We start from the raw sequence: 13,353 nt of genomic DNA, 5'->3' as shown, positions 1-13,353 counted from the left end.
TTAACTGAATCTAGTCGAGGAATGATTGTTGGTGCCAGACGGGCTGGTTTGATTATCTCAAACTGCCGATATCCTGGATTTTCATGCACAAGTCTCTAGAGTTTAAAGAGAAATGTCTGAAAAGCAAAACTACACCTAGTGAGTGACAGTTATATCAGGAGGTTATAACAGGCAGCCTTCATAAATTGTCACAGTCTGTGATTGTACGTGTACCTTTCCCAATGTGTAGACTCCAGAAACCATACATCATTAATTGTAACTTTCAGAAATGATGCCAGTAGTTTTCAAATCGCGGCGATCAGAAATCGTAGCATTCTCCAGCAATCCTCCTCCTCCTCCACCACCCACCCCCCGGCATCTTTTTAGTCTGTCATTTTCCCCTTCCTTTTCAGTCCTGAACAAGGGTCTCGGCCCGAAATGTTGACTGTTCGTTCACTTCCAGATGTTGCCTGACCTGCAGAGTTCCTTCAGCATTTTGTATGTGTTGCTTTGGATTTCCAGCATCTGCAGAATTTCTTGTGTTCAGATTGTACCGGTAAGTTTCACAAATTGCAGTCTCTACGAGTGATACATGCAGCTTTCCAAAATTATAAAGTTCACGTTATATATGTAACTTCTCTGAACTGTAGCATCACAAATTGCTGATGTAGCTGTCAGAAATTCTAATATTCATGAAGAATATATATACTGTTTGGAAAATCGTAAACTCAAGGGATTTGTAGAAATGATAGTGGGATAGGTGGCAGGAGCAATGGCAAAGTCTCAGGAATGCAGGTCACTGGAGGAAAAACTGAAATTAACCGGCTCTGTTGCGAAGCGGGAAACAGAACAGAGAACTGAACAACACTGGGACTGGTTTTGGCAAACTTATTAACCTGTGCCCACCAGATAGACACGATCAAAATTTTCAAAACTTCAAAATTGTTTAACATCATTTCCAGTACACAATTGTAAAGGAGAACAAAATAATTGTTACTCTGGATCCGATGCGGCACAGAAAAACAAACAAAAAGTGAACACAATAATACTAAAAAAGCACACACAATACATATAAATGCATAAACAGCTTATAGACTTAGACTGAATGTGACATTAGGCTGTACATAATGTGACTGAAGGCAATAATAAAGTAGTGGTGGTATTAGTGGACATGCTGAAATAATTATCATTGCCCATAACAAAATCATATAAGTACAGTAACTGGGCCCAGAACACTCGGACTCAAGCATTTTATTAATTTTACTTGTAGACAAGGAGTACAACCTAGCCCCTGTCAGTATTCTGAACTCTGAATATTCAAATTGACTTATTAGCTCTGGATATTGATCATTATAAGTTGTATATATGTGAATTCCTTATTTACAAGATCATTCGCCATTCACAATAGACGTGTTAAACCCAACCGAAACTTCAAATGGACAGCCGATGATATTTAAAAAGTCAGTGAGGACAATAGAGCCTTTGTTGTTGGAGATGCTTAACGTCTTTCTGTTATATTGTCACTAGTTTGGATTGAGACTCCGAAAGTGACACTTGTCTACAGCTGCCCTGGGCTAGCATTCTCTTTAACCCTTGCCTTACTGCAACTTCCAGAGGTGAAGACATTGATCAGCCTTACTTCTTGGGGAATGTAACTATTTTTGAGTCTGGCGGTCCTGGCGTGGTTTGTGTTGCCTCCTCCCTGATGGGGGTGGGACAAACAGTCCATGAGCATGGTGAGTCAGAACCTTCATGATGTTATTGGCCCACCTGAGGGTGGGTAGGCCGGATGCTGTGATCCAGCGATTAGGATGCCCTCTGCTGTGCATCTGTAGAAACAGAATCAGGTTTCGTATCAACGGCACGTGGCATGAAATTTGTTAACTTTACAGTACAATGCAAAACAAGTATTAGAAAAGAACTCAATTACACTAAGTGTATATATAGGCATTAAACAGTTAAGTTAAATAAATAGTAAAAGAACAAATAAAAAAGGTAGTTAGGTACTGTTTCTGGGTTCAATGTAAATTCACAAATCTGATGGCAGAGGGGAAGAAGCTGTTCCTGAATCACTGAGTGTGTGACTTCAGTCTTCTGGACCTCCTTCCTGATGGTAACAATGAGAAGAGGGCATGTCCTGGGTGGTGGGGATCCTTAACGGTGGACACAAACCTTTTTGAGTCACTGCTGCTTGAAGATGTATTGGATATTACAAAGGCTGGTGTCCATGACTAACATTACAACTCTCTGCAGCTCACTTCCATCCTGTGCAGTGGCACTCCAGCCCACCCCCCTCCAGACCAGACGCTGATGCAACCAGTCTGAATGCTCTCCACGGAACATCCGTAGGCATTTGCGAGTGCTTTAGGTGACAGACCAAATCTCCTTAAACTCTGAATGAAATACAGACACTGTCTTGCCTTCTTTACAGTTCAATCGATATGTTGGCACCCGGTTATTCCTCAGAGGATATCACTCAGGAACCTGAAATTGCTCACTCTCTCCACTTCTGATCCCACTGAGAATCTCTCGGCCATGTTCCCTCGTCTTATCCTTTCAAATCCGCTCTTTCATCTTGCTGACATTGAGTGCATCACTCAACTAACTCCTGTACGCCCTCTCGTCACCACCTGAGATTTTGTCAACAGTAGTTGGATCATCAGCAAATTTATAGATGGTATCTGAGCTGTGCCGAGCCTCACATCATGGGTGTAGAGAGAGTAGAGCAGTGGGCTAAGCACCCATCCCTGTGGTACATCAGCATTGATTATCAGTGAGGTGGAGATACTGTTTCCAATCTGAACAGATTGTAGTCTTCCCGTTTGGAAGTCGAGGATCCAGTTGCAGAGGGAGGTACAGAGGCCCAGGTTCTGTAGCTTTTCAGTCAGAACTGTAGAGATGATGGTGTTAAACACTGAGCTATAGTCATTAAACAACACCCTGGCTTAGATACTGTATTATCCAGGTGATCCAAGGCCATGTGGAGAGCCAATAAGGCTATGTCTGCCGTAGACCTATTGTGGCAAGAGGCATATTGCAGTGGGTCCAGATCCTGGCTGAAGCAGGAATTGATTCCAGTCATAACCAACATGTCCAAGCACATCGTAGATGTAAATGCTACTGGATGATAGTCACTGAGACATCTCACACTGCTCTTCTTGGGCACTGGTAGAACGGTTGCACTGTTGACGCAGACATGAGTGTAAATGAGCAAGGCTGGGGCACACCAGAAGCCAGTTTCCGTACCACGCATTGATACAACTTTTAGGATGCCCTGTACTGCACATCTCTGGAATAATGTACGTGTAAATATGCAAGACTATTCTTCAATGAGAGTTTGAGATTTGGTAAAGTCACTAAATGCTCTAGCAATGAAGAACAATCTGACTGGTTACATCAGCACCTGGTGTGGAAGCCCCAATGCATGGGATCGCAAGAGGCTGCAGAGGGTCATAGACACAGTCAGATTCATCATGGACACAACCCTCCCCCACCGTCACGGACACAACCCTCCCCACCATCACCGACACAACCCTCCACTCCGTCACGGAGACAGCTCTCCCCTCCATCATTGACACAACCCTTCCCACCATCACCGACACAACCCTCCCCACCGTCATGGACACAACCCCCCCACACCATCACGGACACAACCCTCTCCACCATCACGGACACAACCCTCCCCACCGTCACCGACACAACCCTCCCCACCGTCACTGACACAACCCTCTCCACCATCACGGACACAACCCTCCCCACCATCACCGACACAACCCTCCCCTCCGTCACGGAGACAGCTCTCCCCTCCGTCACTGACACAACCCTTCCCACCGTCACTGACACAACCCTCCCCACCATCACCGACACAACCCTCCCCTCCGTCACGGAGACAGCTCTCCCCTCCGTCGCGGACACAAACCTTCCCACCGTCACCGACACAACCCTCTCCACCGTCATGGACACAACCCCCCCCACACCGTCACGGACACAGACACAACCCTCCCCACCATCACCGACACAACCCTCTCCACCGTCATGGACATAACCCTCCCCACCGTCACGGACACAACCCTCCCCTCCGTCGCGGACACAAACCTCCCCACCGTCACCGACACAACCCTCTCCACCGTCATGGACACAACCCTCCCCTCCGTCGCGGACACAACCCTCCCCCACCGTCACTGACACGGACACAACCCGCCCCACCATCACCGACAACACAACCCTCTCCACCTTCACGGACACAACCCTCCCCACCATCAACGACACAACCCTCCCCACCGTCACTGACACAACCCTCCCCACCATCACAGACACAACCCTCCCCACCATCACCGACACAACCCTCCCCACCATCACCGACACAACCCCCCCCCCCACCATCATGGACACGGACACAACCCTCCCCACCATCACCGACACAACCCCCCCCCACCATCACGGACACGGACACAACCCTCCCCACCATCACCGACACAACCCTCTCCACCTTCACGGACACAACCCTCCCCACCATCACCGACACAACCCTCCCCTCCGTCACGGAGACAGCTCTCCCCTCCATCATTGACACAACCCTCCCCAACATCACCGACACAACCCTCCCCTCCGTCACGGAGACAGCTCTCCCCTCCATCATTGACACAACCCTTCCCACCGTCACCGACACAACCCTCTCCACCGTCATGGACACAACCCCCCCACACCATCACGGACACAGACACAACCCTCCCCACCATCACGGACACAACCCTCTCCACCATCATGGACACAACCCTCCCCACCGTCACGGACACAACCCCCCGCTCCATCATGGACACAACCCTCCCCACCGTCATGGACACCACCCTCCCCTCCATCATTGACACAACCCTCCCCTCCATTCAAGAAGGCAGCATCCATTCTCACTCACCATTCGGGACATACCGTCTTCTCATTACTGGCATCTGGAAGCTCACACACAACCTCTTCCCCTCTGACATCAGATTTCTGAACGGTCCATGAACACGGCCCTCATCAACCGTGGGATTGAGTTTAAGAGCGTCTATACAGGACCCTGGTCAGACCCCACTTGGAGTACTCTGCTCGGTTCTGGTCAGCTCACTACAGGAAGGATGTGGGAAGTATAGAAAGGGTGCAGAGGAGATTACAAGGTTGATGCCTGGATTGGGGAGCATGCCTTATGAGAGTAGGTTGAGTGAACTTGGCCTTTTCTCCTTGGAACGTTGCAGGATGAGAGGTGGTCTGCTGGAGGTGTATAAGATGATGAGAGGCAATAATCGTGGATCGTCAGATTCCTTTTCCCAGGGCTGAAATGACTATCATGAGAGGCCACAGTTTCAAGATGCTTGAAAGTCGGTACAGAGGAGATGTCAGTTTTTTACGCAGACAGTGGTGAGTGCGTGGAATGAGCTGCTGGCAATGGTGGTGGAGGTGGATACGATAGGGTCTCTTAAGAGACTCCTGGACAGGTAAATGGAGCTTAGAAAAATAGAGAGCTATGGTAACTTTAGTTAATTTCTAAAGAAAGTGCATGTTTGGCACAACATTGTGGGCCAAAAGCCTGTATTGTGCTCTAGTTTTTTCTATGTTCCATGTATTCTCTACAAATTGATGTGTGTCTGCCTAAGAGCATCTGAACGGCCTGTATTGTATCTGCCTCCACCAACTCCCTTGGCAGCACACTCTAGGCAGCCACTGCTCTCCACAATTTCCAATATGGTTACCCCTCAATATACCAATTTATGTGGAAAGTGTGCCCTCTAGTGTTAGACTGGGGGAAGGACACTGGCTGTCTGCTCTCTCTGCCTCATCATCTCATCACTGGGTTGAGATGTCTGCGGGGATGGACGGAGGTAAGGTGCTGGACACCACTACGAGTGCAATCTACAGTCGGTAATTCCAGGTGAGGCTTCCCATTCCCTACCTGGAGGCTGAAGAGAGCTTCTGGAGGATGTAGGAGCAGAAGGAGGCCATTTGGCCCATTGACTCTACTGCTCCAATCAGTCAGGAGTTATATTTCTCAATCCCATCCTCCCAGCTCCTCCTCGAGAAGAAAGAGTGGATATCTGTCTGCTGGAATATGATACTGGACGTCTCCAGTTGATGTCATGATGGGAGATTTTGTTTTCCCATATATCAATTGGCATCTCCCTAGAGTGAGGGGTTTAGATGGGGTGGAGTTTGTTAGGTGTGTTCAGGAAGGTTTCTTGACAGAATATGTAGATAAGCCTACAAGAGGACTTGATTCGATATTGGGAAATGAACCTGGTCAGGTGTCAGATCTCTCAGTGAGAGGGCATTTTCGAGATAGTGATCATAATTCTATCCCCTTTACAACAGCACAGGAGAGGGATAGGAACAGACAGGTTAGAAAAGTGTTTCATTGGAGTAAGGGGAATTATGAGGCTACCAGGCAGGACACTGGAAGCTTCAATTAGGAACAGATGTTCTCAGGGAAAAGTACAGAAGAAATGTGGCAAATGTTCAGGGGATATTTGTGTGGAGTTCTGCGTAGCTATGTTCCAGTGAGACAAGGAAGTTTTGGTTGGGAACAGCAACCGTGGTGTACAAAGGCTGTATTAAATCTAGTCAAGAAGAAAAGCTTATAAAAGATTCAAAGAGCTGAGTAATGTTAGCGATCTAGAAGATTCTAAGGCTAACAGGAAGGAGCTTGTGAAGGAAATTAGGAGAGACAGAAGGGGCCATGACAAGGCCTTGGCAGACAGGATTAAGGAAAACCCCAAGGCATTCTACAAGTATGAGAAGAGCGAGAGGATAAGACATGAAAGAATAGGACCAATCAGGTGGGAAAGTGTGTATGGAACTGTTTTCTCCCAGTAGGGAGTAGTTTTTAGTTCCAAGTGCTCCTGTCACGTTTTGTCACCCTGTAACCTTATCCTTCAATCTCTCTGAATTATGGAGGATAGCATGTGTATAAATGTCTCTCTCCAGCAGACCTCATCACATTCATCAGGACTCCAGTATTTCTACTATTTTTTTACTGTTTCTTAATTGTACATATGATTTTTTTATGTTCTATCGCTGAGCAGCGTGAACCGTCTGACTGGCCTATCAGATTTCTCTTTGGGAACGAGTCGACTTCATCAGCATTTGTGATCTGGCTATTGTTCACGATTGCACATAATTAAAAGTTGGAGGAAATAGCAGAGGTACTTAATGAATACTTTACTTCAATATTCACGATGGAAAAGGATCTTGGTGATTGTAGTGATGACTTGCAGCAGACTGAAAAGCTTGAGCATGGAGATATTAAGAAAGAGGATGTGCTGGAGCTTTTGGAAAGCATCAAGTTGGATAAGTCACCGGGACCAGGTGAGATGTTCCCCAGGCTACTGTGGGAGGCGAGAGAGGAGATTGCTGAGCCTCTGGCAATGATCTTTGCATCATCAATGATAGGAGAGTTCCGGAGGATTGGAGGGTTGCGGATGTTGTTCCTTTATTCAAGAAAGAGAGTAGAGATAGCCCAGGAAATTATAGTCCAGTGAGCCTTATCTCAGTGGTTGGTAAGTCAATGGAGAAGATCCTGAGAGGCAGGATTTATGAACATTTGGAGAGGTATATTATGATTGGGAATAGTCAGCATGGCTTTTTCAGCAGGTTGTGCCTTACGAGCCTGATTGAATTTTTTGAGGATGTGACTGAACACATTGAGTAAGGTAGAGCAGTAGATGTAGTGTATATGGATTTCAGCAAGACATTTGATAAGGTACCCCGTGCAAGGCTTGTTGAGAAAGTAAGGAGGCATGGGATCCAAGGGGACATTGCTTTGTGGATCCAGAACTGGCTTATCCACAGAAGGCAAAGAGTGGTTGTATTCTGCATGCAGGTCAGTGACCAGTGGTGTGCCTCAGGGATCTGTTCTGGGACCCTTAATCTTCATGATTTTTATAAATGACCTGGAAGAGGAAGTTGAAGGATGAGTTAGTAAGTTTGCTGATGGAGGTGTTGTGGATAGTGTGGTGGACTGTCAGAGGTTACAACGGGACATTGATAGGATGCAAAACTGGGCTGAGAAGTGGCAGGTGGAGTTCAACCCAGATAATTGTGAAGTGGTTCATTTTAGTAGATGGCAGAGTATAGTATTAACGGTAAGACTCTTGGTAGTGTGGAGGATCTTGGGGTCCGAGTCCATAGGACACATAAAGCAGCTGCTCAGGTTGATGCTGTGGTTAAGAAGGCGTAATTGAATTCAGGAGGTGTGAGGTAATGTTGCAGCTGGTCAGGACCCTGGTCAGACCCCACTTGGAGGACTGTGCTCAGTTCTGGTCGTCTCACTACAGGAAGGATGTGGAAACCACAGAAAGGGTGCAGAGGAGATTTACAACGATGTTGCCTGGATCGGGGTGCATGCCTTATGAGAATAGGTTGAGTGAACTCGGTCTTTTCTCCTTGGAGCGATGGAGGATGAGAGGTGACCTGACAGAGGAGTATGAGATGATGAGAGGCATTGATCGTGAGGATAGTCAAAGGCTTTTTCCCAGGGCTGAAATGGCTGCCACATGAGGGCCCAGGTTTAAGGTGTTTCAGAGTAGGTACAGAGGAGATGTCGGGGTAAGTTTTTGACCAGAGAGTGGTGAGTTCGTGGAATGGGCTGCTGGCAAAGGTGGTGGAGGCGGATACGATAGTCTTTTAAGAGACTTTTGGATAGGTACATAGAGCTTAGAAAAATAGAGGGCTATGGGTAACCTTAGTAATTACTAAGGTAGGGACATGTTCGACACAACTTTGTGGGCCAAAGTGCCTGTATTGTGTTGTAGGTTTTCTATTTTTCTATCTAAAACATAGTATCAAATTAAAAGCTAATTTGTACAAACTCACATAGAGTAGTGGGAGACTGGAGAATTGGGAAAACTTTAAAAAGCAACAGAAACAACAAAACAAGAAATAAGGAAAGGGAAGAAAGAATATGAAAGTAAATTAGCACAAAATATAAAAACAGATAGCACAAGTTTTTTATAAATTATAAAGCTGAAGAGAGTGGCTAAAGTCAACGTAGGTCCCTTGGAAGTCAAGAAGGGAAAATTGATATTGGGTGATAAGGAAATGGCTGAGGCATTGAACGACTATTTTGTGTTGGTCTTCACGGTGGTGGACACGTCTAATATGCCAAAGAAAGATGTTATGGACGAAATGGGAGGTGAGGACCTCGATAAAATCACTGTCACTACAGAGATAGTGATGAGCAAACTAGAGGGTATCCTAGGGTGCCGAAGGAATTGGCAGAGGTTATAGTAGACACGTTGGTAATCATTTATCAAAATTCTCTGGACTCTGGGCAGGTCCCAGCAGAACGGAAGACTGCAAATTTTTATACCTCAATCACTAGAGCACGATTTGCTGACCTCTTCCGCGGCACTCTTGACCCTGTAGAGAAATCCTTGCGAGATGCCAATCTTGACAAGGCTCAAATCCATGATATTGTGCTGGTTGGTGGATCCACCCGCATTCCCAAAATCCAGAAGTTGTTGCAAGATTTCTTCAATGGCAAGGAATTGAACAAGAGCATCAATCCTGACGAGGCTGTTGCATATGGTGCAGGTAATCACCAAATTGACATTGTTTTGTAGTACAATCTTAATAACTTGTTTAACTTGTAAGTAAACTCTTTTAATGTTCTCTTAGCTGTCCAGGCGGCTATCTTGGCTGGTGACAAGTCTGAGGCTGTGCAAGATCTGCTGCTGTTGGATGTTACTCCTCTGTCCCTGGGCATCGAGACAGCTGGCGGTGTCATGACAACATTAATTAAGCGTAACACCAGCATTCCAACAAAACAAACACAAACCTTTACTACCTATTCTGATAACCAGCCTGGTGTGCTGATCCAGGTAAATGCCAATGTTACATATATCTAAATTAGCTGCTTGATTCTCTGATGCCATTTGTGTTAAATTTACTGTCTAGCATTTCCTGAATCTCTTGACTCGGTGTCTTACCTAATTAGTTTGTTTTCCTGACAATGCCAAATATTGTTTCGAATTTAGGTGTTTGAGGGTGAGAGAGCAATGACGAAAGATAACAACTTGCTGGGCAAGTTTGAGCTGACTAGAATTCCACCTGCTCCCAGGGGTGTGCCTCAAATTGAGGTGCCTTTTGATATTGATGCCAAGGGTATCTTGAATGTGTCTGCAGTGGACAAGAGCACCGGAAAAGAAAACAAGATCACCATCACAAATGACAAAGGTAAGAAGCTTTAGAAGTCAGATGAATATGGTTTCTGCTATGATGAAGAATTCCAAAGTCATTCGTAGTTTCCACCAGAAATAGAGATGTTGGCAAAGAACCTTCCTTGGATGTCTGAGCGGTTGACATAAACAAGTTGTTAGTTGGTTAACCAGGGAGCAATACTACAGTTTTTTAAAATTAAGCGTACAGTGACAATATGATACAAAGAAAGAGAATTTTAAAAAAAGCACCTAAATTGAAGACAAGTAAACTCAGTATCCTCCCCCAACCCCAAAACACAATAAAAAAAACTCCAGACCAACCACAACACAATATAGAGAATATAAATCAGGACAATCAAACTCCCAGACTGTGAATACACTCAGTAACAGAGGATAATAATGCCTACTACCAGAAAAAAAAAGGGAGCTGAAAGTAAGGGACCGAAAAAAAGAAAAAAGAACCCTAGTCAAGAGGAAGGTTATGAAAGTACTCGATTAAAGGTCCCCAGACCTTATGGAACTTTAAACCCGAATTAAGAACTGAATAATGGATTTTTTCGAGGTCCAAGCAGGCCATAATGTCGTTAAGCCATTGAGCATGAGTGGGCAGGGCAGCATCTCTCCATCTGAGGAGGATCAAGCGTCTAGCCAGGAGAGAGGCAAAGGATAATATTCGGCATTTGGTCGGACCCAGACATAAATCTGTCTTGCCCCAGAAACCGAACAAAGCAATTAAGGGGTTTGGTTCTAGGTGTTGATTCAGAATATATGATAACATAGTGAAGACATCTTTCCAAAATTTCTCCAAGCTAGGACAGAACCAGTACATATGAATAAGAGAGGCCTCACCCCTCTTGCATTTATCACAGAGCGGACTAATGTCAGGGTAGAATCGAGATTGTTTAGATTTAGACATATGTGCTCTATGAACCATCTTAAACTGTAAAAGGCAATGGCGAGCACAAAGAGAGGTTGAGTTAACCGATTTGAGAATCGAGTCCCAACTCTCATCAGATAAGGAGATATTTAAATCCTGCTCCCATGCCATTTTAATTTTACCCACAGGGGCCCGTCGTAAGGTTGCTAACTTATCTTGAATAATTGATATTAAACCTTTACCTAGTGGATTAATGAAAAGAAATAAGTCCATAGCATTTTTCGCAGGCATTTCAGGGAAGTTAGGAATTAAAGGAGCAATAAAGTGTCGGATTTGGAGATATCTGAAAAAATGAGCATTGGGCAGATTGAACTTAACAGAGAGCTGCTGAAAAGAAGCGAAGCGATTATCAATGAAAAGATCTTCAAAATGTCTAATGCCCTTCCTATACCAAACCTGGAATGCTGAATCGTATGTAGTAGGTAGAAAAAGGTGATTATGTACGACAGGGCTGGAAACGGAAAAACCATGGAAACCATAGCATTTCCTAAACTGAGCCCATATACGCAAAGTGTGTCTAACAAGAGGATTAGCTATTGATCTGGACAGACTACTAGGGAGTGCAGAGCCAAGAAGTGCAGAGATAGATAGTTCTTTAGTGGAGCTCAACTCCATTGCCACCCACTTAGGGCACTCGGGTTGGCCATGGAAAAAAGACCAAAAGGTAGCACAACGTATATTAGCTGCCCAATAATATAAATAAAAGTTAGGTAAAGCCATGCCACCCTCTTTTTTAGGTTTTTGGAGATGGATTTTACTAATTCTAGAGCACTTATTCTTCCACAGAATGACAAAATAATAAGAGTCTAAGAAGTCAAAAAAAGATTTAGGAATAAAAATTGAAATAAGATAGAAAAGATAGAATAAGATAGATTGAAATAAGTATAAAAATTTGGGGAGAACATACATTTTAACAACATTAATACAACCTACCAAAGACATAGATAGAGGTGACCATTGTACCAGACTCTGTTTTATAGACCATGAAAGATTGGCAAAGTTTTCAAGAAAGAGATCTTTAAGCTTCCTTGTGACTGTAATTCCAAGATAAGTAAATTGATTATGGACTACTTTAAAAGGGAGATCATGAAATGTTAATTCTTGTGCTTCTTTACTAATTGGGAAAAGTTCACTCTTATGTAAACTAAGTTTATAGCCAGAGATCTGGCTAAACTGGTCAAGAAGTGAAAACATTGGAGGTAAGGATGTAGACGGATTTGAGAGAAAAAGTAGTAAGTCATCAGCATAAAGAGAAACTTTATGCTCAACACCCCCTCTCCAAATCCCGGTCAATTCAGGACAATTTCGAAATGCTATCGCCAAAGGTTCTACAGCCAAATCAAAGAGAAAGGGAGGGACTTAAGGGGCATCCCGGACAGGTGCCACGTTTGAGATTAAATACCTGGGATTTCTGAAAATTAGTTAAAACAGAAGCAGTAGGACACAGGTACAGCAATTTGGTCCGAGAGATGAAACTTTGGCCGAGGTCAAATTTTTCTAAGACTGTAAGAAGGTAGTCCCACTCTATACGATCAAATGCTTTCTCCGCATCGAGGGAAATAACACATTCAGAGATCCCAGTTGGGGGTGAATATAAAATATTAAATAAACGCTGAATGTTAAAAAAAGGGAGACGGTTTTTAATGAAACCTGATTGGTCATCAGAGATAATAGAGGGAATAACGGTTTCTAATCTATAAGCCAAAACTTTAGCTAAGATCTTTACATCAACATTGAGTAAAGAAATCAGCCTATACGAGGAACACTCTGTTGGGTCTTTACTCTTTTTTAATAGGAGAATAATAGATGCCTCATTAAAAGAGGGTGGCAGTTTGCCGTAATTAAATGAGTCAGATAATACTGAAAGTAACTGAGGAGAAAGAAGTGAAGAGAATGATTTATAAAGTTCTACAGAGAACCCATCAGGTCCAGGAGATTTCCCTGAGGACAGTGCAGAAATTGCAAAAGATATTTCTTCTGATGATATAGGCGCATTAAGTTTGGCTTTAAAATCAGATGAAAGTGAAGGAATATTCAGATTATTTAAAAATTGATCAACAGAGATATTGTCATTCAAAGATTCAGAGGAATAAAGCTGAGAATAAAAATTTTTAAGTGCATCATTAATTTCCAAATGATCTGATGTAAAGTCTCTGTTCTCCTTCCGGATCTTTGTAATATGTTGTTTGGCTTTGGAACGCCTCAGCTGATTGGCTAGAAATTTACCAGACTTATCCCCATGAATGCAAA

At 44.2% G+C, this 13,353-nt stretch overlaps 1 protein-coding gene and 1 non-coding gene across 2 annotated transcripts in view; both read left to right on the top strand.

The window, feature by feature from the left end:
* The window catches only part of LOC132385358 (heat shock cognate 71 kDa protein-like), a 44,583-nt gene that overhangs the window by 10,735 nt on the left and 20,495 nt on the right, over positions 1-13,353 (top strand). Inside the window, exons 2-4 of the mRNA XM_059957397.1 lie at positions 9,282-9,540; positions 9,625-9,827; positions 9,984-10,182. Coding sequence (XP_059813380.1) covers positions 9,282-9,540; positions 9,625-9,827; positions 9,984-10,182 — 661 coding nt within the window. The remainder of the gene's footprint in view (positions 1-9,281; positions 9,541-9,624; positions 9,828-9,983; positions 10,183-13,353) is intronic.
* LOC132385369 (small nucleolar RNA SNORD14) lies at positions 10,217-10,304 on the top strand. Its single transcript, XR_009509168.1, has one exon. It is a non-coding gene; the product is annotated as a small nucleolar RNA SNORD14 (small nucleolar RNA).

This window comes from Hypanus sabinus (assembly GCF_030144855.1).
Source record: "Hypanus sabinus isolate sHypSab1 chromosome 1 unlocalized genomic scaffold, sHypSab1.hap1 SUPER_1_unloc_1, whole genome shotgun sequence".
Lineage (NCBI taxonomy): Eukaryota > Metazoa > Chordata > Chondrichthyes > Myliobatiformes > Dasyatidae > Hypanus > Hypanus sabinus.
Note: the sequence above shows the minus strand (reverse complement) of the source record. Positions and strands in the feature narration are given on the sequence as shown.